At 58.0% G+C, this 23,334-nt stretch overlaps 1 protein-coding gene across 1 annotated transcript; it reads right to left on the bottom strand.

Annotated features, from left to right (window-relative positions):
• Positions 1-4,320: 4,320 nt before the first annotated feature.
• On the bottom strand, positions 4,321-23,020 carry CSK (C-terminal Src kinase). Its single transcript, XM_040257258.1, has 13 exons — positions 22,831-23,020; positions 9,104-9,183; positions 8,684-8,797; positions 8,467-8,579; positions 7,935-8,154; positions 7,081-7,174; positions 6,807-6,872; positions 6,628-6,727; positions 6,443-6,533; positions 5,911-5,984; positions 5,627-5,822; positions 5,435-5,521; positions 4,321-5,184 (listed from the first exon to the last, which is right to left on the bottom strand). Exons 2-13 carry the CDS (start codon positions 9,116-9,118, stop codon positions 5,002-5,004), a joined length of 1,353 nt encoding a protein of 450 aa, XP_040113192.1. The 5' UTR covers positions 9,119-9,183; positions 22,831-23,020; the 3' UTR covers positions 4,321-5,001.
• Positions 23,021-23,334: the final 314 nt, after the last annotated feature.

Genomic DNA, 23,334 nt, shown 5'->3' with positions numbered 1-23,334 from the left:
ATTATGTGAAAATAGAAAGGGAGTCTCAAGAGACAGCAAATAAATGCACCGCATGGAGCTTGTGAGGGAAAAATGAGGTGGGGAAATCTGAACACTGGATATTTGATTAAGGGAGTCTTGTTAGAATCTTTAGGAATAATAATGGTATTGTGCTAGAATTTCTATTTTAAGTCTTACGTCTTCTGGAGAACTATACTAAAGCTTTATGGGTGAATTGATATAACATTAGGACTTGCTTTCAAATCTCCTAGAACTTGGGTGGGAAGAGGGGAACAGGGTGTGCATGGCAGAGAATTGGCCTTGAGTTGATAACTGTTAAAGTTGGGTAGTAGAGATGTGAGGGGTCCTTGTATTCTAATCTCTCCTTTTATATGTTTGATAATTTCCATAATGAAAGAAGTTTAAAAAAAAAAATAAGAAATCCTGGGACTCCCCTTGGTGGTCCAGTGGTTAAGAATCCGCCTAGCAATGCAGGGGACGTGGGTTCAATCTCTGGTTGGAGAACTAAGACCCCGCATGCTGCAGAGCAGCTAAGCCCACATGCCACCACTAGAGAAGCCTGCATCTTGCAACGAAAGAGTCCACACGGTGCAGCCAAGACCTGGAGCAGCCAAATGAATTAAAAAAAAAAAAAAAGCTAAGAAACCCTGTATCTCAAATATTTTCATCCAAATAAATTTTGGTTTTCCAGAGTGCCTCCAAGAATTCTGGATAGCTTAAGTTTTACTGTACTTTGTAAACCCCCAGTAGAATTAAGATACTGAAGCTCTACAAGTTAATTAAAACCACGGCTGCAAATGGAAAATTTTAGGACACGCTAAAAGAAGAACTTCATTTCTCTACATTGAGCCCTCAACCACCTCCACTCGCTTCTCCCCCTTCCTTTTCGCAGCCGAGCTGTGGAAATGGGGGCTCCCCTCCAGCCCTGCTTCCTTGCCGCCCCCTAAGTCCTCCCAGCTCCTGCCCTCCCCACCCTCGGGCCCCACGAAAACTGTTCCAACAAGGCCTGACGATGCCCGCTCTCTGCGCCCAGTGGACACTTCTCAACAAGGTCTCCACAATGTGAAACGCTGTGGACACCCCTCCCTTCCCCCTGCTCTGAGAACGCCCGCCCCAGAGCTCACCTGCCTCTCTGCTGCCCCCAGCCACCCCAGGAATTGCTTCTTGATCACTCTTGTCCCTCCCTGGTCCCTCCCATCTCTCCAAAGGCTCCATATGCTACCTGGCCAAGTTCATCCACACCCACGGCTTCAAGCAGCTTCTCTGGGCCCACGATCCCCAAATTTCTGCTTTCAGCCCAGCTTCTCCTGGAGTCACAGGCCCAAATAAACATTTAACTCTGGAGGGGACCTTTCTGCTTGGATGTCACAAAGGCTCCCAGGCCACAAATCCAAACCAAACTCTTCTGCAACCCCCAGCACATCCTCCTCCAGGACTGGGGTGTCATGGGTGGCACCACCCACCTTGCCAAGCCGAAGACTGGAGTGTCCCGAGAGCCCTTCCACGGCCCCTTCTTCTCCTCAGCCGTCAGTAAGCTCTTCAATTGCCCCTGCCACCCTCAAACTGTTACCTGATGCTTTACTCTCTCCAAGCCTCATGTACCTTATCTGTAAACTGGAGATAATAATAGTGTCTCTCTCCAAGGGTTGTTTGGAGGGTTAGATGAGATAATGCATCCACTGGAACAAAGAGGGGCAGAACTCAGCTCAGTAAAATAACAGCTGTGTTCATCTTCCTCTCCACCTCCTACCAGGTCCCCCAGCCCAGGTCTCCATCAGTCACCTCCCACCTGGCCTGTCAGCCTTCCCACCATCTCCCCTGTCCCATTCACTCTAGCCAGACTCCAGCCAGAATCATTTCTCTAAAATGCAGACCTGGCCAAACTCTGCCCCCAATCCTTCTGTTGTTCTTGGTCATCTTTGCATAGAGTTAAACTTCTCACAGGGCCTGCAAAACCAGGTGGGGTCTAGGCCCTGCTTTCTCTTTAGCCTCACTTGCTCCCAAACTGCATCCGTTGGCCCCTTAGCCCCGGGCACACTTAAACCTCTCAACTGCCTCTCACCTCACTGCCTTTGTCCAGGCAGTACCCTTCCTTTGGCAGGATCACCATCCCTTTCTGTCCCCAGTGGTCCTTGACTGTCTGAGAAGCTCCCTCTGTCCTCTGCCTCCCTGGCCTGGGTGGCAGTGGTGACACCCACCAGATTTCTGGGTACTGAACTGAGTTCTGAGCAGGTTCCCCCAGGTCCATGAGCTCCTTAGGCGAGAAATCCTCTCACTCATCTATGATGTGCCAGTGGCCAGGAGAGCACAAGCGAAGGATGAGAGAAGGGGGGAATTAAACTGTGAAGGGGGTGGAGAAGTCAGGAAGGACCGGGGCAGGAGGGGGCTCACGCCACCAGGCAGAATATCTGTCCCCTGTGCCTGCATTCCCACAGGGCCCCATCAGCTGGACCTTGCCCCTTCACTCTTGCTTGTCACACTTGGCACAATTCTCCATTATGTCACCTGCTTGGCCCCTCTTGTGACCCCATGGCCACGGGCATCTTTGGAGGTTTCTGAACCTGAGCTGGCTTCTGGACCAGTCAGTGAGAGCTGATAATCAAAAGGCACCCAGGTCCCCACTTTCAGTGAAGTCAGGTTGGGAGCATGAAGTCCACCGTGTATTGGGCACAGAGTGGATACCAGCACACTCTAGATCGGAGCCCCCACCCGCGACCCCTGCCCTAGACCTGAGTCAGTTGTCTACCAGCGTGCCACTGCGTGGTACCCTCTCCTCGGCAACTCACCAGGACGGTCCCTCTCCCATCGCAGACCCACTGCCCCTCATGCTCAGGATTCCAGCTGCCAACCCCGCCCCCGGCAAGCTCCCACTTGGAATCGCTACCGTGCCCTCCCCTCTCTACTGTCCACCTCCCTCTCAGCTTGTGGACACGATCCCGAGGTAAAAGTCCTTCCCTTTGGCAGTCAGATTTGCTTAAGCCTCTACCGCCTTAAAAATCCTTTCTTCATTACAGCTGGATTCCTCCACAGACTACCTTCCTGCCGTCCTTGCACCTCCTCTAGCCATTGTGATCGTGATCTGGACTCCACCCCCACCAAACTTGAGTCTTGCTAGTCACCAGTGACCTCCTTGCAGCTAACCCTGACAGCAGACTGGTTCCCTCTCCTGTGTCCTCTGAGAAGCAGAGAACCTGCTGGCCCCTCCCTCTTGGAATGCTGCTACCCATGCCCTTACCCTCGTTCATCCTTCCGATTTTAGCTTGCATGCTGTCTCTTCTGGGAAGCCCTCCCTGATCTATACACATAAGGTCTGATTCCCAGGCTCCACATTGCTTCCATAGCACTTATCAGTTTGCCTATGTGACTGTCTTCCCAACTGTTAACTCCACAGGGTCTGTTTTGCTCACTGCTGAACCCTAGTCCCACCACACAGCAGGGATCCAAGTGTGTGTTGTTGAATGAATGGTCTGACTTTAAAAAAATGCATCTGGCCATGTGCAGAGAACACGAACTGGGGGAGACGAGGCGGCAGCACTGAGCTGCAGGAGGTGATGGGGCCGGACCACAGTGGGCTGAGGAGCAGCCCCGAGGTGTCCTGCACGGTCGGAACGGCCTGAGTTTCAGGTCCTGCAGGCTGGGAGAGGACAGGTCAGAGCCCAAGGACAAGTGGACACTCCACCAGCTGCCTGTCTCAATGAATGAAGTGAACCCTCAGAGGCTCTGCACTGACTGACCAGTGGCCCCGCGGAACCCAGGGCCAGTCTGCCTTCTCCATCTGTGCCCCGCAGGGCTGGGCGCACGTGGGGCGGGGTCAGCGATGCCCCATCTCAGGGGAGCTGTGAGAACGGCCAGCAGCTTAGAGCCTCCCCATCGTGGTCACGTCTCATCGGCACGAGACGTTTATCCTGCCTCCTACCAAGGGGAGCCCATGTCCGGCGCGTCAGGCCTGGCTTTCTCTGGCATCCCTGCTCCAGCCCTCCCTGTGCTGTGGGCCTGAACAACACGGCAGGAGAGGCAGTTGGGATGATGGCGGGCGGGACCCAAGCCCAGGACGGCCCCGGAGCCAGGCCTGCCCGGCAGCGGGATGTTGGGGGAGGCGGGTGGTGAGAACCCCCTCACGGCAGACACAGGACACCCGCTCGTGCAGCTGACACAGGCAGTGGCTACATCTCCCCGCAGTGCTCCCCACCGCGCCCCCCTCACAGGGCAAGCACAGCTTCACTCACGAGAGACAGGGGGATGGACAAGATGGCACAGGGATGGAGGGCCGGGTTGGACAGGCAGGCTCGGCGGATGAAGCGCCGAGACCGGGCAGCGGGGTCCTCATGGAGTGGTTTATTACGATTCCGTCTCACAAGGCAGGTGGGTGGGCGGCAGCGGCACACGGACTCCAAGCCCCCGACAGACGTCTGCCTCGGGCGCATGCAAACGGTGCGACATGGTCAAGCGCAGACATGGGGCGACCGAGGCAACATGGACACGGGACACGGGGTGGGGAGCAGGGCCGGGGCGGTGGGTCCCTAGAGAGGGGCCTGGCCTCCCCAACCCTCGCGGGCAGGACAGGAAAATAAGATTCGTACTTCTTGTAAAATGCCCATTTGCTGGGTACTTTCTTTCTCCTTATCTTGAAAAATAATAAAAAATAAACACACGGAAAAAAAAATCTCAAAAAAAGAAAAGGAATAAAACTCTAAGAAGGCGAGAGATGGGAGGCCAGGGGGAGCCTGACCACGGTAGGGTGTCTACCCCCGGCTCTTCAGCCTCCTCCCATCCAAGCCCGAGGGCAGGGCTCCCAAAGCCCCACAGGTGGGTCCATGAAAGAAGGTGCCAGGCCTAGGCGGGGTCTCCGGGGGCCAGAGGGGGCGCGGGCTGGGACAGGAAAGAGGCCCACCGGCCTCCTGCTGGGCTCAGTTCGGGTTTGGGCCCAGCAAGCGGGGGCGCGAGGTCCGCAGTCTCTCTGGCTCAGTTCCCGCAGGCCCTCGGCCCGGGCGAGGCCAACAGTCACAGGTGCAGCTCGTGGGTCTTGATGCGCTCGAGCTGCTCGCGGAGCTGCAGGAAGGAGGGCCGCGTGGCGGCGTCCAGGTGCCAGCAGTTCTTCATGACCTCGTAGACTGCAGGCGGGCAGCCATCTGGGGCATCCATCTTGTAGCCCTTCTCCACCCGCGGGACGACATCCTTCAGGGGCTGTGCGGAGGTGGGGGTGGTGTCAGTTGGTGCGAGGCCTGACCCCGAGGGGACCCCTACTTAGGACTCCTCTCCATGACACCCCTAGTTGTGTCTCAGATCCAGGTCCCGGGGGTGGCCTGCGAGGACCCCAGGGCAGGCATGCAGCTTCCAGGCCTCAGATGCGAGAGGCAGGGCCCAGTGAAGCCCCCCACCCTGCCACCCTCCCCTTTCTCCAAGCCCCAGTCTCAGCCCCAGCGCCCACACTCACAATTCTTGGATAAGGCACTCGCCCGAAAGAGTAGATTTCCCAGAGAAGGATCCCAAAACTCCACACATCAGATTTGGTGGAGAATTTCTGCCATGTGGATGGGAGAGGCGGTGTCAGATCCTGGGAACTGGGGGTGGGGGTGACCAGCAACCCCATCCACCCTGCTCAGGCCCAGAGGAGAAGCCCGCCCACCTTCTCTCTTAGGGCCTCGGGGGCTGTCCACTTGACCGGCAGCTTGCCCGTGTCCTGGGTGCTGGAGGCCTCCTTGGTGAGGCCGAAGTCGCTGACCTTGGCCACATTGTCCTCGGACACCAGCACGTTGCGGGCGGCCAGATCCCGGTGCACGAAGTTGTTGCCCTCCAGGTACTCCATGGCCTCACAGACGTCTCTAGGGATGAGCCACCCGCACGTGCCCTCAGGCAGGGGTCCCGTAGCAGGGCAGCTCCCCCCACCCCCAATCAGGTTGCTTCACTCACAGTGAGAACTTGAGGAGACAGTCTCCGCCCAGCACCGACCGACCCCGAGACCGCAGGTAGTCCACTAGACTCCCCTGGGGCAGGACAGACAGACCGACAGGCCCCATAGGTTAGACGTGCCCTCCAGACCTCAGGGGGCTTGGGGCTGGGTAAGGGGTAAACGGCGACACTCACGGGAGGTGTGAGGTGAGGGAAGGGGAGGGGAAAGTCAGGACATCACTTCCGAAAGAATATCAGATCCTACACGTTGGACACTGCTCTCAGCAATTTTCATGCATTTTTTCTTAATTCTCATAAACCTCTGAGGAAAACTTTGTTCTACTTCCCTTCACAGACGAGGACCTGAGGTTTGGCGAGGTGACACAACTTTTCCAAGGTCACCTGGAATGGTCATTCCACTGGTCACCTCCAATGAATAAATGATGAGCCAGGACAAAAGCCAAGCCTCAGTGGCTTCAAAGCTCAGCTGGAGAGCAGGGACTACGGGAGCATGGGCCCAGGGCATGGCGGGGGGGTTGGGGTAGGCACACACCTTGGCCATGTACTCGGTAACGATGTACAGCCCGCCCTTCTCCTCTACGATCACGCCCAGAAGCTGTACCAGGTTGCTATGCCGGAGTTGCCTGCAGCGGGACGGGGTGCTCAGAGCCTGCCAAGCCTCCCCACCACCTCCCGGCTCCGGGGCGACCTCCCCACCCACCCCCTGCCCCAGCTCACGTCATGACAGAGGCTTCAGCCAGGAAGGCCTGTGCAGTGGCATCGTTCTTAATGCATTTGACAGCAACTTTGTTCCCTCGGTAGTCACCCAGCATCACGTCTGGGGAGACAGCTGGGGCTCGGTCCCTGGACTCCCCAGCCACCCGCGCCTCCCAGGGCTCCCACCCTCTCTGGCTCACCTCCAAACTCCCCCTTCCCTATGGTCTGCAGAAGCTTCAGGTCCTTCATGTTCAGTGCCCAGCCGCCTGGGTGGGAGGTGACAGGGGGGCAGGAGGCGGTGGTCAGGGAGCGGGGGTCAAGTCAGAGCAGGGGTTGCAGCAGAGGAAGACTGGACTATGACATGGGGGTCCCCTGGAGGTCTCCAGAGCCTCTGGGATGGGCGTCGTGCCAGGAAGCCTGGGTGGGGGAGGAGGCGGGTGGGCAAGAGAGGGGTGGGGTGGCGGTGGCACTCACTGCGGAAGAACTCATCCTGGGCGGCCACGGTGCCCTCCATGACCTTTGGCTTGATGAGGCGAGTACAGAGGCCATCTGCATCTGAGGTGTAGTGCTGCAGGGCGCAGGGCAGTCCCTCAGAACCGGCCCCTGGGCACCACCAGTGCACCGCTCTGATCTGACCACCAGAGGGCAGCAGAGGCCGGTCCCACCCAGTCCAGAGTTGCTTTGGGGAGGGAGGGCTCCCCATTTTCTAGCAGGGTTAGGGAGGCTCAGACACACAGCCTGTCTCCCATGCCACCCCACACCCCAGGTGCTGGACGGACACCGGCTGTTGCTATCACTTGGCCGCACCAGCAGCCCTGACTCAGCCTCTAGCCAGGTGTGCAGAGGACCCCTGCCGCAAGTCAGGCCAGCGGCGGGGACAGTGCTGAGGGTGGGTGCAGAAGGCACCTGAAGGCTGCCTGGGGCAGAGTCGGCCTTGGGAACTGCCAGACACGGGGGCCACCAAGGTGGAGCTCGAGGGGACATGCTTATACACACATGATTGGGCAGACAGTTCTGAGTGGCTGGAGGGAAGCTAGCTCTGGGATCAGAAGACTCAGACCTAGTTCTGGAACCTCCAATTCACAGCAGTGTGACCAGCAGCAGGTCCCTTAACTGCTCTGAACCTTTGTTTCCTGGCCTACATACAGGGGTGCCATCTCCGTGTGGAGGCACTGTGGGGTCAGAGATCAACCCTGGCACACGACAGGGGCTCTATGGAGGCACAGGGAAAGGCAGGCTCGCCGAGGCCGCGGGACCTGCCCAAGGTCACCCTGCCAGTGGCGGTGGGGCTGCAGCCGGAACCCAGCTGGCCCGGGGGCCCCGCTCACCTCCACCAGCTGCATGAGGTTCTCAAAGTACACCTCTTCGTCGATGCTGAGCTTGCTGGCGTGGTACATAATGCGGTAGTGCTCCACCTTGCCATCACAGCTCACGCACAGCGTGTAGTCCCCAGGGTAGTTGGTGCTCTCCCGCACCAGGAACAGGCCCGTCTCTGGTGGGCACAGGAGCCGCTCTGCCTGTTCCCGCGTGATCTTGCCGTGGAACCAGCTGCAAGGAGGCCAGGCCTGGGGTCGTGGCAGCCCAAGGGCAGTGCCGGGCTCCACTTCCCAAAGGCCCTCCCTCTAGCTGGTGCCTCCCCGGGGTTTGTGGCTCAGACAGGCGCCAAGGCCCTCGTCCTCTGCTTCCCGCCCTTCATCCCCTCTGAGGTCTGCACCCATGCCCTTCCTCTTGTCTTGAGAGGCCCTCACGGACATCTCAGCTTTGCCTCCATGCTTTCCTGACTCTCTTCCTGGGGACTCAGGGCTCCCGTCCTCCTCCCTCCCAGACTGGAGCTCCTGATCGCTCCTTGGAGGTACTCACGGCATGAGGCTGAGCTTGGTGCCTGCCTTCACACCCTCCCGCTTCTGGACATAGTTGGCTGGGATGATGCCCTCACGGCCCACCTTGTTCTTGGCTTTGTACCAGTTGGGGTCCTGGGGAGAGGGGAGCCCAGACACTTTCTCAGGCTCACCCACCCCTGCAGGGGAGCAAAAACCCAGAGGTGGGTGATGGGTGGGGGTGTGAGGTCCCTGGTTACCTTGGTGACAGCCACAATGGTGAGCACGTCTCCTTTGCAGAAGGGAAGGTCTTGCTCAGCAGTGCCGTGAAAGTTGTACTTGGCAATACATTCTGTACCGGATGGCCAGGCGGCCTGCAGGGCAGGCGACAGGTGGGCGGGTGCAGCCCGGGGCAACCCCCACCCACCTGCCTGCACGCCTGCAAGGCCACAGGCTCTTGCCTAGCCTCCACAAGCCTGGGTGAGGCGCCCCTCCTCCAGAGAGCGCTGGGTGCCTGCCAGCTGATCTCACCCCCTGGGCTCCCACCTTGAGTGCCTGCATCTGAGTTCTACTTTGCTGAGAGCCAGGGCTGGGGACAAGGAGAGCGCATCGACCTGCATTCTCACTCTCTCCCCTCTTGGCACCCCATGGTGGCGTGGGGAACCCCATCCCTGTAGTACCTGAATTGCCGACATCTTCCTAGAAGATCTGGCGTCCCCGTGTCACAGGAAGGCCGACCTGTCACTTGGTACCATGAGAGCTGTGGGGAGAAGGGGGTACTGAGAGGAAGCCGTGAGAAGAGACGGTGCCTCTGTCACTGAGATCCTGCTCCCTCCCCACAGCAATGTGAACAGATGCCAGAGGCTTCTGGAGCTGGGGTCTGGGGCAAGGGCTGCCCTTTCCAGTCCTGGCAGGCTGGGGACACTGGGCAGGGGAGGAGGGCCGAGGACCCCCAACCCTAAGCCCACTGTGGCCTTAGAGCCCACAGAATGACCGACAAAGGCCACAAATCACAGCAGGTGAGCAGACCTGCCCTACCAGCCCATGGCGGGGTATCAGCTAAGTGGTCTGCAAGGGCCACTGAGCGTGGTCACCAAGGGCGGCTGAGGTCACGGAGGTGCTTGGGATTTGGGGAAAGTCACTTGTCCTCTGTGGGCCTCTCAGTTCTGTCACCTATAAAAACTCACCCAGGCAGTATCTCTGAAATCAAACGTAAGCCAGCTCCATGGCCTGGCCACCCCACTTCTGGGCACACACCGGGGAGATGGCAGGGCAGGTGTTGCCGAGACAGGCCCGGGAGCCTGGTCTGAACAAAGTGCACATGGGGCCTGCCCAGATGCTCGCCAGGAGTGAGAGAGAAGCTGTGTGTAACACCGGATAGCAGCAACCGCGATCAGCCGCCACTGTGGACCAACACCGACGCGCCTCTAAGCAGTTGCCGACCACGATGCCGGCAGGAAGCACACACGCAGTGTGATCCGTCTGCATCAGGTTCAGAATCAGGGGATGCCCAGGGCAGGATGGAGACCTCGGACGAGGCGGCTAGCTGCCTGGAAGGGGGCGAGCTCAGCTCTGGCAACTCACCGAGCTGTGCCCTGAGACTGGTGTACCTTCCGGTGTACGTGCTGACTTCGATACAGCGGACTCCCCCAAGAAAGCGACCCCAGCCAGCCTGATGCCCCCAGAGCAGCAGTCAGCCCCGTCCTGCACACACTCTCTGCGGCCCCAGCTCAGCACTCCCTCTGCAACCATCATCTTCCCACACACAGTCCAGAGCCGCCGTGTATCAGTCTCAGGAAGCAGAGGGATGGGACTACTGTTCTTTGCTGACAGATGAGGAATCTGAGGCTTAGGCAGGGCCTGTGGCTCTCCCATGCCTATGGTATGTCAGAAGAGAAACGCCTCCATGTGCCTTGTTCCCAGGCTCATTCACGTGACAGACAAGGTCTGGGGCCTGGCTGACATGCATGAGCAGTGGAAGGAGACATTTAAATGCAAGTGCCTAGGGGTGTGACGGAGAAGGTGATAGCACCCCACTCCAGTACTCTTGCCTGGAAAATCCCATGGACAGAGGGAGCCTGGTAGGCTGCAGTCCAGGGGGTAACTAAGAGTCGGACATGACTGAGCGACTTCACTTTCACTTTTCACTTTCATGCACTGGAGAAGGAAACGGCAACCCACTCCAGTGTTCTTGCCTGGAGAATCCCAGGGACGGGGGCGCCTGGTGGGCTGCCGTCTCTGGGGTCACACAGAGTCGGACACGACTGAAGCGACTTAGCAGCAGCAGCAGCAGGGGTGTGAAGGGAGTGAGGACTGCAGAGCTCAGGTGGGCTTCCTGGAGGAGGGAGCACTGGAGCTGAGCCTGGAGGCGTGCAGGGCTTGGAAAGGCAGGGCCACCCCCGCTGGAAGCCCATGGTGAGGGAGGGTGGGAAACAGATCCTATGGTCTGAGCACCTCGTCCCCTGCAGCGACGGAGAGGACTGGGCCCGCAGGGCATAGACCCTGCAGGGATGTGGGGCTTCTAATGCCAGGTGAGGAGACAAGCTTGGCTTCTGAGGGCCACGGGACCTGGGACCTGAGCAGGGGGGCGTGCGGTCTGGGCGACCAGAAGGAGCCGGGGGGGAACCACCACCACCGCTTCCAGGCCCCACTCCTGGGGCAAGGGTCAGGCAGACCGGGCTCTGACGAGTACACAACGGGCAAGAAACTCAACCCTTCTGATCCTCGGATCTCGCACTCTGAAGGCGGGACAGGGACACCAGCAAGCAGGCTATGGAGGGAGGGGAACGAGCCCCCAGACTTGGAAGTGTCTGGCATCAACCCCCTGCCCCTGGGGATCAAGGGCTTCCCTTCCTCCCGGAACACACCATGCTTCCTGTCCCAAGGCCAGTGCGGCAGCCTCTGCCATCTGGGCAGGGAGACCGGATCCCCCTGGACCCACACACTCTGACACGACAGAGCCACCATGAGTACAGGAAGCAACTTCAGGCTCCCGAGAACCACCTGTGGGAGCCACGAGCTCCTCTTGCCCCCATTTCACAGACATGGAAACTGAGGCTCAGGAGATCGCAACAACTTGCCCTAAGGCACACCACCAGTTAGGGGTGATGGTCTGGAACTGGAATCAGGGTCGCTCCGTGGTTGGCTGGGTCCTCAACCTGCAAGCCCTCTGCATAGGGGCTCTGCCAGCTCTCTGCATCCCGTCTCCCCCTCCCTCCACGGAGGCTGAGACGCCGTTAGTCACCCTCTCAGCTGTCAGTTTGCAAACACTCTCTCCCCGGCCTGCAGCTGCCGCCGCCGCCTCCCCACTGACTTGAGGGTAATAATAAAAATAATAATAGGCCATGTTGGCTGAGCACTTACTCTGTGCCAGTCTGTCCTTGACGCATTATGGTTCATCAAATCCTCTAACAACTGAGAGGCTATTATTCTTCCCATTTTACAGGTGAGGATGCCGAGCTAGGCCAAGAGGCAAGTGGCCTTACCCGAGGCTACACCTCCAGTGAGCATCCTGCCTCACACAGCTGTCAGAGGCCTGAGCCAGCAGGCCGTCCCACCCCCATGCCTGCTGCCCTCTGCCTAATGTGCCCGCACATGTCTACAGGGTTGCCGGCAGGCTGGAACCACCCTGGCCTAGAGAAGAGAGTGCAAGGGAACGGAGAAGCGAGCAGTGCTCAGAGGGACAGGCGAGCCCAGAGGGGTCAGGGCGGCTTCCTCGAGGGTCTGGGTTTGAAGAGGACAATCAGAAAAGGAGAGGTATGAGCTAGCCTTCCCCTTGCTCTACTGACTATGGCTTCAGGACTCAGTTTTTCCATCTGTACAATGGATTGGTGACAACCTTGCAGCTTCCAGGGCTGCTCTGAAGTCTGCTTTCTTCACACAGAAATCCTGCTGGAGGGGGCTGCAGATACTCTCTGACGGCTCCTCCCTGGCCAAGCCACGAGGCCAGGACGACCCTGTCCTTAGGGCCCTGAGGGTCCAGATGGGCTATCCCCCTCCAGGTCAGAGGCCAAGAGGCAGCGGCTGGGAGGGGCCACCAAACTGTGGCCTCTGATCCAGCCTTGGTCTGGCACAGAGGGGCCCTGCCGGGGTTATCTGAACCTTGTTTCAGGCAGCTTTGTGGAAAAAGTGCAGGAACAGTGTCCTGGGAGTCATGGGCTCTCAGTCCGGTTCCTGCTCTGTCACCAACTTGCTCTGTGACCTTGGGGAAGTCCCTTGAGCTTTCTGGGACTCACTGGCTCTCCAGCATGTGAGCCAGATCCTTTTATCACCTGCAGCTCCTAGGAGTCTGCCTCCCTGCCTTGCCATTCCCTCTCCACCCCTCCCCATTCTCTACCCAGGGAACTTCCACTCAACCTTTGGGGTTACATAGGTGCCTAAAAAAATGTAGTAGAAGAATCCCTGCAGCACTGTTTGGTGTAGCAAGAGGCTGGGAGACAAATTTTATGTCCATTAATGAGGAACCAAGTAAATAAATGACCAGATATCCCCAAAAGGGAAAAAGGCCAGCTGAGATGGGGCCAAGACGGATCTCAAGGTGTTGAAACAGAAACCTCCCCATGACAGAGTAAGTAGAAATGGCAAATGACCCGCTCAGGTCATGAAGCACATGTTGCTAGGGGTGCAGGACAGTGACATGGCATCTGAGGACCATGCTCCAGATTAACCAGAGAGAGGAAATAGCACTTCCACCACAGCGCGATGCGGCCCATGCCTCGTTCACCAAGTGATCAAATGGAGCAGCACCAATGAGGAGAGGAGCATCCAGACTGCCTCCCGCCCCGAGGAGGGCATGGCATCCTGTGCGACGGCCACAGAGCAGCTTAACCTGACTCCAATTAGGGAGCCCAAATATCCAGCCTGACTTGAGTCAAGGTCATTAAAGACAAAACAAACAAGCACAGGCTGCGGAATGTTCTGGATTAAGCAGGACACTAAAGAAACAGGACACAACAACAAAATGGTAATTATGGGAGGTGAGGGATGTGTTAGGTAACCTTATTGTGGTAATCGTATCACAATATACATCTGTATCAAATCTTCACACTGCACACTACTTAAATTCACATAACACTAAATAGCAATTATATCTCAATAAAGCTGAAAAAGAAAGAAAAGACACACGACAGCAAGACTCAATGAGTGATTCTGAATCAGATTCTGGATCAGAGGGAAAAAATAGCTATAAAGGTCACTTGGGGACAACCTCGAAAAATGAAAACGTTAGATAATATGATGGAATTAATGTTAATTTTCTTAACTGTGATCATGGTACTGTGATTATATAATAGATCTGTGCTAAAATACTTAAAAGAGGAAGGTATGATGCCTGCAAACTCACACTCAAATTGGCAAAAAAACAGTATATACATATGTCTAGTACACAAAAGAAGAGGTAAAGCAAATGTGGCAAGCTGTTAAAAACCAGTGCATCTGGGTAAAGTATCTACGGGTATTTGTGCCTGTGTGCTAAGTCGCTTCAGTTGTGTCTGATTCTCTGCGACCCCATGGACTGTAGCCTGCCAGGCTCCTTTGTCCATGGGATTCCCAGGCAAGATAACTGGAGTGTGTTGCCACGCCCTCCGGGGATCTTCCTTACCCAGGGACTAAACCTGGGTCTCCTGCACTGCAGGCAGATTCTTTTTCCATCTGAGCCACCAGGGAAGCCCACATATGGGTATTTATTATGCTATTATTTCAGCTTTTAGGTAGGTCTGAAAAACTCAAAAGACCGAGAAGAAAAAAAAAAAAGCAAGGTGCAGGACATCATCCATGGTATATTACAATCCTTGTTTTTCCAAAGGACATACCATTCATCCCTGACCTCAGAAATGCACAGATTATCGCTAGAAGACAAAAGAAGCTGATAGCAGAGGTTATCTATCTCTGGGAGGGGGAAGGAGGAGTGAGGATCAAGTTCAGGGGAACTTCTTTTTCATTGTATATCTGCTGTCCTTTAATTTGTTTTCTTAACAACATTTATCTATTGAGTGAGTGAAAGTCGCTTGGGTCTGTCCTGACTCTTTGCGACCCCACGGACTATACAGCCCACGGAATTCTCCAGGCCAGAATACTGGAGTGGGTAGCCTTTCCCTTCTCCAAGGGATCTTCCCAACCCAGGGATCCAACCCAGGTCTCCCGCATTGCAGGTGAATTCTTTACCAGCTGAGCCACAAGGGAAGCCCATGTATCTATTCAGTTCAGTCGCTCAGTCGTGTCCGACTCTTTGCGACCCCATGAATGGCAGCACGCCAGGCCTCCCTGTCCATCACCAACTCCCGGAGTTCACTCAAACTCATGTCCATTGAATCGGTGATGCCATCCAGCCATCTCATCCTCTGTTGTCCCCTTCTCCTCCTGCCCCCAATCCCTCCCAGCATCAGAGTCTTTTCCAATGAGTCAACTCTTCGCATGAGGTGGCCAAAGTACTGGAGTTTCAGCTTTAGCATCAATCCTTCCAATGAACACCCAGGACTGATTTCCTTTAGAATGGACTGGTTGGATCTCCTTGCAGTCCAAGGGACTCTCAAGAGTCTTCAGCACCCCAGTTCAAAAGCATCAATTCTTCGGCGCTCACCTTTCTTCACAGTCCAACTCTCACATTCATGCATGTATCTATTACCTGCCCCCTAAAAATTACGACTGAGTTTCCCAGGTGGCTCAGTGGTACAGAATTCACCTGCCAGTGCAGGAAACACAAGAGATATGGTCCAACCCCTGGGTCGGGAAGATCCCCTGGGGGAGGAAATGGCAATCCACTCCAGTATTCTTGCCTGGAGAATCTAAATCCCATGAACAAAGGAGCCTGGCGGACTACAGTCCATGGGGTCGAAAAAGAGTCAGACATGACTTAGTGAATTAAAAAACAAGAAAAAAAGCAAAAATTACGATTAGTAAGAAAATAAATAACTTTTTGAAACTGACTCATGCCAGGAGTCTTCCATTGTCACCTGGCTGTGGTGGCTGGCTGCTCCAGGCCTCCAGAGCCTCTCACGTCTCATGGTCCAGTGAGAACCTCCCCGACCCTGGCCTGGGAGCCCTGCAGGAGTAAAGCCGGGCTGACTCACGTCCTAGCAGGGGCCAGGCCCAGAGTGCTGGGCAGTGAGTGACTGCTCAATGAATGAATGAGCCAACAGACAACAGGGGGAAGCTAGGCTGGCTGCTCCACACTGTGGCCCCATAACCGACAGGACTATATTTAACCCCAAAGGGCCAGCAGCTGCCACCCCACCCCCACAGAGCTGGGGAACAGGGGGCTTTCACTCCGACTTCCTGCCCCAAACCCTGCTCCCAGCAGTCCTTGTGCTGGGGTCCTGGGAACAGGCTGGGCATTGTGCCCAAGCGCTGAGGTCAGTGGCCGCAGCCTCAGGCAGGCTTTCTTGGGAGCCCAGGCTGGCAGGGAGCGGGGAAGCCCAGAAACTGCCCTCTTCCTGCTTTGGGGCAGCTGTAGACCCCAGAGCCAAGCATGTGCTGAGGGCCAAAGTAGGTCAAGGGGCTCCTGCCCTGCCTCCTCACCAAAACTCCACTGCCTAGTGGGGCGTGGGAGCCATCAGTAACTGTTTACACCCAGCTAAAAATACCCACTGAAAAGGGAAGTGCACAGGAGACCTGGGGGGGACTCGGGGGCCACGGTCCCCAGAGACTCTGGTCCAGCCATAGGACTCGGCTGGAGCCGCTGCATGGCAGGGGCAGCCCGCTGGAGGCAATAAGCCGGTCCCCCTTGCCCTCTCGTTCTTTGAGCCATCGTTTCAAGAGCCTCCCTGGGTGCCCAGCCCATGTGGTGGATCAGTATGGACAGGAGGCGGAAGGGCCCAGGAGGGTCCTGCCCTTGGGACCCCAAGGTGCTACTCGGCTCCTCTCCCTGGCGCCTAGCCCTGCCGCTCTCCTGGCCACCAGGTGGTCGGTCAGTGGCGGCCAGGTGTGCTTGACGCCTCAGCGGGTGGGAGAGACAGGGGTGGGGCCACTGGGGAAGCAAGGGGTGGGGGGGCAGTGGGAAGCGGGAACTGGGAGGATCTCAGGTGGAAGCCACTGCGCTCGATCAGGCCAGGATTCGGATTTCAAACCGTGGTATGCAGAGGGTTAGCTGAGAATGAAGAAGCACGGGGTGGGGTCTACAGGGGCTCTGAACCCAGGCAGTCTGGAGCTGCTGACAGGTGCAGGGCAGATGCAAGCAGCACTGTTTCTGATTGGGCGCCCCCCACCCCAGCAAAGGACAGTGCACCTAAGAAGGGCGGAGCACGCCAGCAGCTGGGCTGGTTTGGCAGCTGTACAATCAGCCCCGCCTCTGGTTTTGCAAGGGGCACCCAGGCTGACAGCATTGTGATGTCCCTGGCCACACACCAGAGCGCGGGTGGGGGCTGGTTCCCACTAAGCTGGATGGGTGGTCGCAGAGCCCTCAGCATACCCACTACACAAAATGTCTCAGGGCCGGGCAGCAGCAGAACTGGGCACAAGACCCCTGGAGAGGGCTGAACCTCCCTGGGGGTCAGGAGAGGACTGGAAGGAAGGTCCCACTCACTTTGCCTCTGGTGTGTGCTGTCCACTCCCCACCCCAGGGCTCCCTCAGCCTTCAGCACCCAGGTCCTAAGGGGAGGGGTAAGACGAATGGCTGAAAAATGTTAAAAACCAAACTACAGCAACTCACAGGCTTTTTTCCTGCCCCCCAGTGGCTCAGTGGGACCGGAAATCCCGTCTAGCGGTTTGGGAGAGGCGGGGTCTGGAGGAGAGGAGCCTAATGGGGTGCCTCCTCCCCCAGGCACTGCTGTGGCTGGAGGCTGTCACTCCTGGCCCAGAAAGGTTTCTAATTACCGCTCAGGAGCCTAATTACCTACATGCACTGGGCAGGGGGGACTCCAGGGCTCCCCAGGGCCCAAACCCAGGCCTCAGTTCCGCCACACCCCTCGGCACAGCCTGTGGTCTTTGCACCTTCATTTGCCTACATTTACATATGGCCTCTCAGCACTGGTCTCCAACGAACCCTTGAAAATCAGACTGTCCTTGTCCCTTACCCCAAAGTCCCCTGGTCACCTTAAAGGTGGGGAGACCGTGGCCCAGCGGCCAGTGAGTGGTCTAGAACTTTGACCCCCCAGATTCCCGTCTCTGGTCTCCCCATCTCAGAGAACATACAACCATGCTACCCAGTGGAGAAAGAAGGGTTACCAACGCCCTCCCCCACGGGACGGACTGTAAAAATGAAAGCACGGGAGCGAGAGCCTACTGACCCAAGCCTGCCTTAGTTACTTCATCCTCAAAAAACCCCCGTGAGGTTTTACTGTTATCTGTTTGACAGAGGAGGCGCCCAGCTGAGAACCATCACCCAGCTTCCAAGGGGGAGAGTGAGGGTTTGAGCTCAGGCTTGTCTGAACTTGGTCAGCCAACCCTCCACCCTCTCCTTGGGCAGGATCGATGACGTCCTGGACAGACAGGTGAGGGAGGGCAGCTGAGGGGAGACCGGCTGGGCCTCCTGCTCTGGTTACATCTGTGCCATACCCTGCCTTGCAGAGACAGGCCAAGAGTTTGTCCAGGGCCACACAGCAGCTACAGAAGTCAGCAGCCCCAGAGAGTAAGGGCTCCGGCCAATGACCTCTGCCCCCACCCACCTCTTTCTCAAATGCTTCTTGATTTTCATGGCCCTGCCCCTCCAGGAAGTCCTCCTGGGTGCTCCAGCCTACGCAGATCGCCAGCTTCTGAGCTCCCACCAGCCCTGACAGGAAGTTGGAACCACAGGCCTCCCCCAGTTGACTCCTCTCTGAGTCTGGCCTCCTCTACTGGTCGGCAGGGGGCTCTGAGGGTTCCCTCTACCCTCCAGTCTCCCTGTGGCGTGGCCAGCATGGCCCGGGGCCCGCAGATATCCGGGCCTGGGTGAGGAGCAGAGGTTGGGCTGAGAAGCAGCAGCCAGGGGGTGCAGGTGTCAGGTGGCACCCAGGTCTTCACCCACCCGCACAGCTTCCAATCATGTGGAGAGCAGACCGGTGGGGGGTGCGGGGTGCGCCAGGCAGCCTCTCTTTTGTGTCTGGAGGCCCAGGGCACGGAAGGGGAGGGGGAGGCGGAGGGAAGCTGCGGTTGGAGGCCCAGCCCCACCGAGGCGTTCAGAGCTGGTGTGTGATGAGAAGCCACGTTCATCACAGGATCTCAAAACCAGGAAGAGAAACTGAGCAGGCAGAAGGGTGAGCTGGGCTGCACGGGGGGCCCCCAGCTTCCCGGGGCCTGCCAAGGGGAGCTCCTGGACAGTCACTGGACAAACCACTTGGTCCTCCTGGGCCTCGGTTTGCCCATGGGAAAAATGGGATTTCTCTGCCTGGTTCTGCCACTATGGGCCTGACTGGTATGGGCTGCAGTATGCCTGAAGCCAGGGGCCCTCCCCCAATTAGTGGAGTACTCCTGGTCCCGCAGCGGGCTCTGGCCTCTCCTGGGAAGCAGGGCTTGGCCCTCTGCAGCCAGCCTTGCCCTGCTTGCTTCTCCCCTAAGCCACGCAGGGAGCACACTAGCTCTTCCTCACCAGCTCTTTATTTTTAGGTCTGAATTTGACTTTAATCATTACTTAGCGGATTCTATTTCCAGCCCTTGGATGAAGGGACCCAAAGGAGAGGAGGAGGGGAGGCGTGCTCCCTGCCTGGGATGGAGGGGTGGCCTGTTCCTCCACCCATCCTGTCCCCAACCAAGAAAGGGGGGCACTGAGAAACACCACAGTGCTCACCCCAGCCAGGCCAGGATCGTGGAGAGGACCGCACCCTGTGACCTCATCCCAGCCCGGGCTGTGGGACAGGAGGGCAGTTGTAATGCCCACTTCCCCTGTGCCAAGACCAGGCAGGAGGCAGACACTCCAAAGGCAAAAGTCTGGCAGCCGGAGCCTGAGGTCAGGCGCCGGGGAGCCCTCTGCATTGAACGAGCCACCTCAGGAAGGACCCTCTGCCTAGGTTAGTCCTGAGCCATACTGGGGTCATCTGGGCTATGGTCTCATAGGCCCTGGGGGTGCCGATCTCAGACTGGTTTCCTCCTAGTGTCCCTGGGGTGGCACTAGCAAGGCACACCCCCACCCCCGTTCTCCACAGAAGCAGAATAAGAGGAAGCAAGTGATGTCACAGCAGTACACACTCAGGTTAGACCTGGGCAGCACCTGCCAGAGAGAGGACTGCCAACACACGAGATTTCCCAGTGATCAGTGGACCATCTATGTTCCTTTCAGCTCCCAGCTGGGAGGCTCTGGAGTCTGTGGGCCCTGGCCCCGGCTTTCTTCCCTCCTTCAGCCGCTCGGTGGGAGGATGCAGCCGGCATGGCTGTCCCTGGCTTGAGGCTCAGGGTGCCTGGAGTTCCTTGCCCAGTACTCAGTTTTCTCAGGGAGTAGGTCCCTGTCTCTAAAAGGGAAACATGGGGCTGGCCTAGGAAGTAGCTGAAGTTGAGGGACAGGAGGCAGCCAAGCTCTCGGAGCAGAGGCCTCATTCATTCAGCTCTGATGCTGGAAGAACAGAAGGAGAAGGGGTAGGGCCAGGCCCCAGAAACCAACCCGTAGCCCATCTTCCGCATGGTGATGGGGTGGGCGGGAGGCAGAGAGGGGAGACAGGACACTGGCCAGAGCAGTCTCTGAACATAGGGTTTCAGAAGGGCTCCCCGGGCAGAGACCACCCTGGTTAGGTGAGCCATCAGCCGACCCTGGCCCTGGCGTCTTCTGCACATGTTGAGGGTGGGTACTCTCTCAACAACGCCCACCCTTCTTACTGAGCATCTAGTGGATGCCAGGGGCTGTGCCAGGTACCTTCCAGGACCTGGGTTAGTAAGATCCCTCTACCCTGGCCTCAATGGCACAGCCGGGCCTAGAGTCACTTGTTGGCTGGGTGCCAAGTTGCCTACTCTCTCCAATACCCTCGGCTGCTCTGGGGGCCTGTAGTAACAACACTTACAACAGTGACAGACGGGCAACAACAGTGCACAAGCCTGGGGAGAGGGCTGGAGTATCGCAGCTATGGCAGAGCCGTCCAGAATATTCTGTAGCTTTTCAGAGGCAAAGTTACAGACTGTGTAGCAACATGAGAAAATGCCCAGATACAGTATTAAATGAAAAAAGGTGTGAAGGCACGTACACCCAAATGACAACAGCGATGAAGGAAAAAAGATCGGGGAAAGACTGGCTGGGAACTCCAAGAAACTAACAGCCTCGGCACTGGGGAAGAAACAGTGGGTGAGTTTTTCGTTTTCTAAATGGTCTGTAGTGCTGTTTTGTTACTTTCTAAATTAAGCACCCTAACACTATATACCTACATACTTAGTTTTCTCATAAGGAACTCAGGCTTTGCATTCTGGGGACCTGCCTGTCCCCTAGCTCTGGTCCTGGTGTCTGGGACATCAAGGGATGGCCTTTCTGATTTGGGACAGCCCCTGAGACACACGAGGGTCCTTCTTTACCTTCTCTTTGCAGATTAAGCACCTTTGGGTTATTTCTTTGAAGCCAAGGCTTCAAACGCCCCAAAGATGGAGCCAAGAAGCGGACCTCAGCCATCTTAGCCGATCAAGGGGCAGCCACGTCACACTGTGGGCCCTGGGCCTCTGTCTCTGCCCGAACTCTGGTCTGTTCCGGGATGGTTCAACCCCTAGGAGCCTGGTACCCTCTGCAGTGATGCTGGAGACCCTCTCTTGGTCCTTCTCAGTCCCAGCTCTGACGCAGACAGAAGAGCAGGGAGGAAGACACCAAGCTTGCCAGAGAAAAAGTGAATCCCCACACACATGCTTTCTGAAGCCAGACCCTTTCTACGAGGGCCTCGGGACCCTGGGCCCCACCTGACAGCTCACAGGCATCCAACCAGGTCAGCTTTTAGCCCTAGGCCTTCGGGTTGGAAAGGAAGTTAGGGCTGGGTGAGGGGAGCCTCACAGACCCACCATATTTGTGAACCCTCCACTGTGTCTGTCCGGGCAACCGGAAACAACAACAATCAAGGGCAGAGGCCTGAGTGGAAGAGACCTGCCGGTGGCCCCTGGGGCCCCAGACATGGCCCTGTATCCTCCAGGGGACCCCCACACCTCTAGGAGCAAGAAGGTCCTGTCACACTCCCAATCTCCCTCCTGCCACCTTCGCCCTGTTCCTGCTGAGGCCCCCACCAAGGAAGACACAGAGACCATTAGGGTGTGGGGAGCTTCGAAGAGACCATCTGGGTGTCCCCACTCTGACAATGCTCCCATGCCAAGGCAGTAGCGTGGTCCCTACAGGGCTTTTGTCTTCCCCTCCAGATCCCAGTTACTAGCTGAGCCAAAGGTGTACAGGAGGGCTGAGTCAGGAGAGCCCACTGGACTGCTTGAGCTCAGAAGCAGGGGTACGCCCCAGGGGTGCCCCCATGCACTCGCCACATCCCATGAGTGGGACCCAGCCTCAGACACCAGGGGGAAACCCCATAGGTAGGGCCGATGCTGCCTGAGCCCAGACGGAGGCAGCGCTGGGGCCGGAAGCCCTCTCCCTTCTCTCCAGCCCTCTGTAGGGGAGCACGTGCTCACCCCACAAGGTCCCATGGGCCAGGCTGGGGGGCTTATGTCCCTCGTGGATAAAGGTACCTGTATCGTTTCCTCCTGCCCATAGCAGTCCAGCCCTGCAGAGCCGGGGGAATGAGAGGACAGACAACCTAACTCTGCCAGAGGCCCGGGACAGCAACTTCCCCCTTTAAGCCTCAGTCTTCTGGTCTACAGAAAGGGAGGGGAGAGGAACCCCTAGTTAAGCTTCAGGAATCTGATGGCTGGACACGCCCCTTCCTGACACCTGGCCTGGGCCCTGAGGAGCCTGGGAGAATGGGCTGACAAGGCTGCCAGCAGGTGGGGGCATGGTCCTAATAATGCCCAGTGTCACCTCCACCCACGACACAGGCCCTGCCCAGTGTCCCCACCCTAGGGTCAGAGGTCCCTTGGCTTAGGCCTGGTTTTCTGGGAGGCTCAGGGTGACAGGCTCAACCTCTGGCAGGCTCAAGGAAGGTGGCTGGGCCCTGGGCTTCCTGGAGACGGCAGGGCCTCCGCGGGGTGAATGAGGGAGGGGTCAGAACCAGGCAGGCCAAGGAACCTGCAGGGAGGCCCGGAGCAGGGAATGGCAAACCGCCCATTCTCCAAGGGCCCTGGTCCATATCGACCCCCTCCCTCCAGGCTCCAGCCAGCACCCACGAAACGGGTTGGGGGGGAGACAGACTCGGGGTGGCCTGAGACAAGTCTGTGGGGCTGGAAAGGCAGTACCTCCCTAGTGCGCTCCCCTCTCAGTCCGGCCGACAGTGACTCCCGGGAGATTTCGAACCCGGGAAGGAGGGGGGGCGGGTAAGGGAGGTGGGGGATGGGTGTGGACGCCACGGCAGCTGCAAGAGAAGCGGGACGAGCGACCTCCGCCCGCCTCCCTCCGGGAAGCACCCGGACGCCCACCTCCTCTCCCGGCCCGCCAGGCACTCACCTCTCTCGGGGCACTGCGGTCCGGGCAACCTCGCTGCGGGTAGCATCAGCGGCCTGCCGGACGGTCCATGCGGCCAGGGGGGAGGGGAGGGGCGCAGGGGTCCCCGGGTGGTGAGGTACAAAGAGGTCTGGGTGCGAGAGGAGGGGGAGGAGGGACGGCCAGACAGAGGCAGGGGGATGGCCGCGCGGCCCGGGTCGGGGAGGGAAGAAAGGCGGGGGAGAGGGGGCGGGAGGGAGTCGGGGGGGAGGAAACAATGTAGCCGGCGCGGCCCCGGCAGAGTTCCGCTTCCGAACGCCGCCACCGAGGTTCGATGCGGGGACGTCGCGCCGGCTGCCCGGGGCGGCCCCGGACGCTGGTTCGGGGCGCCGCAGAAGGTCCCCGCGTTCCACGCCCCGGAGGCTCCGGCGGCCACAGGCTGGCTGGGGCGGGAGGGACCGCTGGCCGGGGGGGTGGCCCCGACGGCGGCGCGGCCGGGAGACTGCCCCGCTCGGACCGCACCCCAGC

Source organism: Oryx dammah, unplaced genomic scaffold (assembly GCF_014754425.2).
Source record: "Oryx dammah isolate SB20612 unplaced genomic scaffold, SCBI_Odam_1.1 HiC_scaffold_16, whole genome shotgun sequence".
Classification (NCBI taxonomy): domain Eukaryota; kingdom Metazoa; phylum Chordata; class Mammalia; order Artiodactyla; family Bovidae; genus Oryx; species Oryx dammah.
The sequence above is the reverse complement of the archived record's forward strand: the minus strand, read 5'-3'. Positions and strand labels throughout refer to the sequence as shown.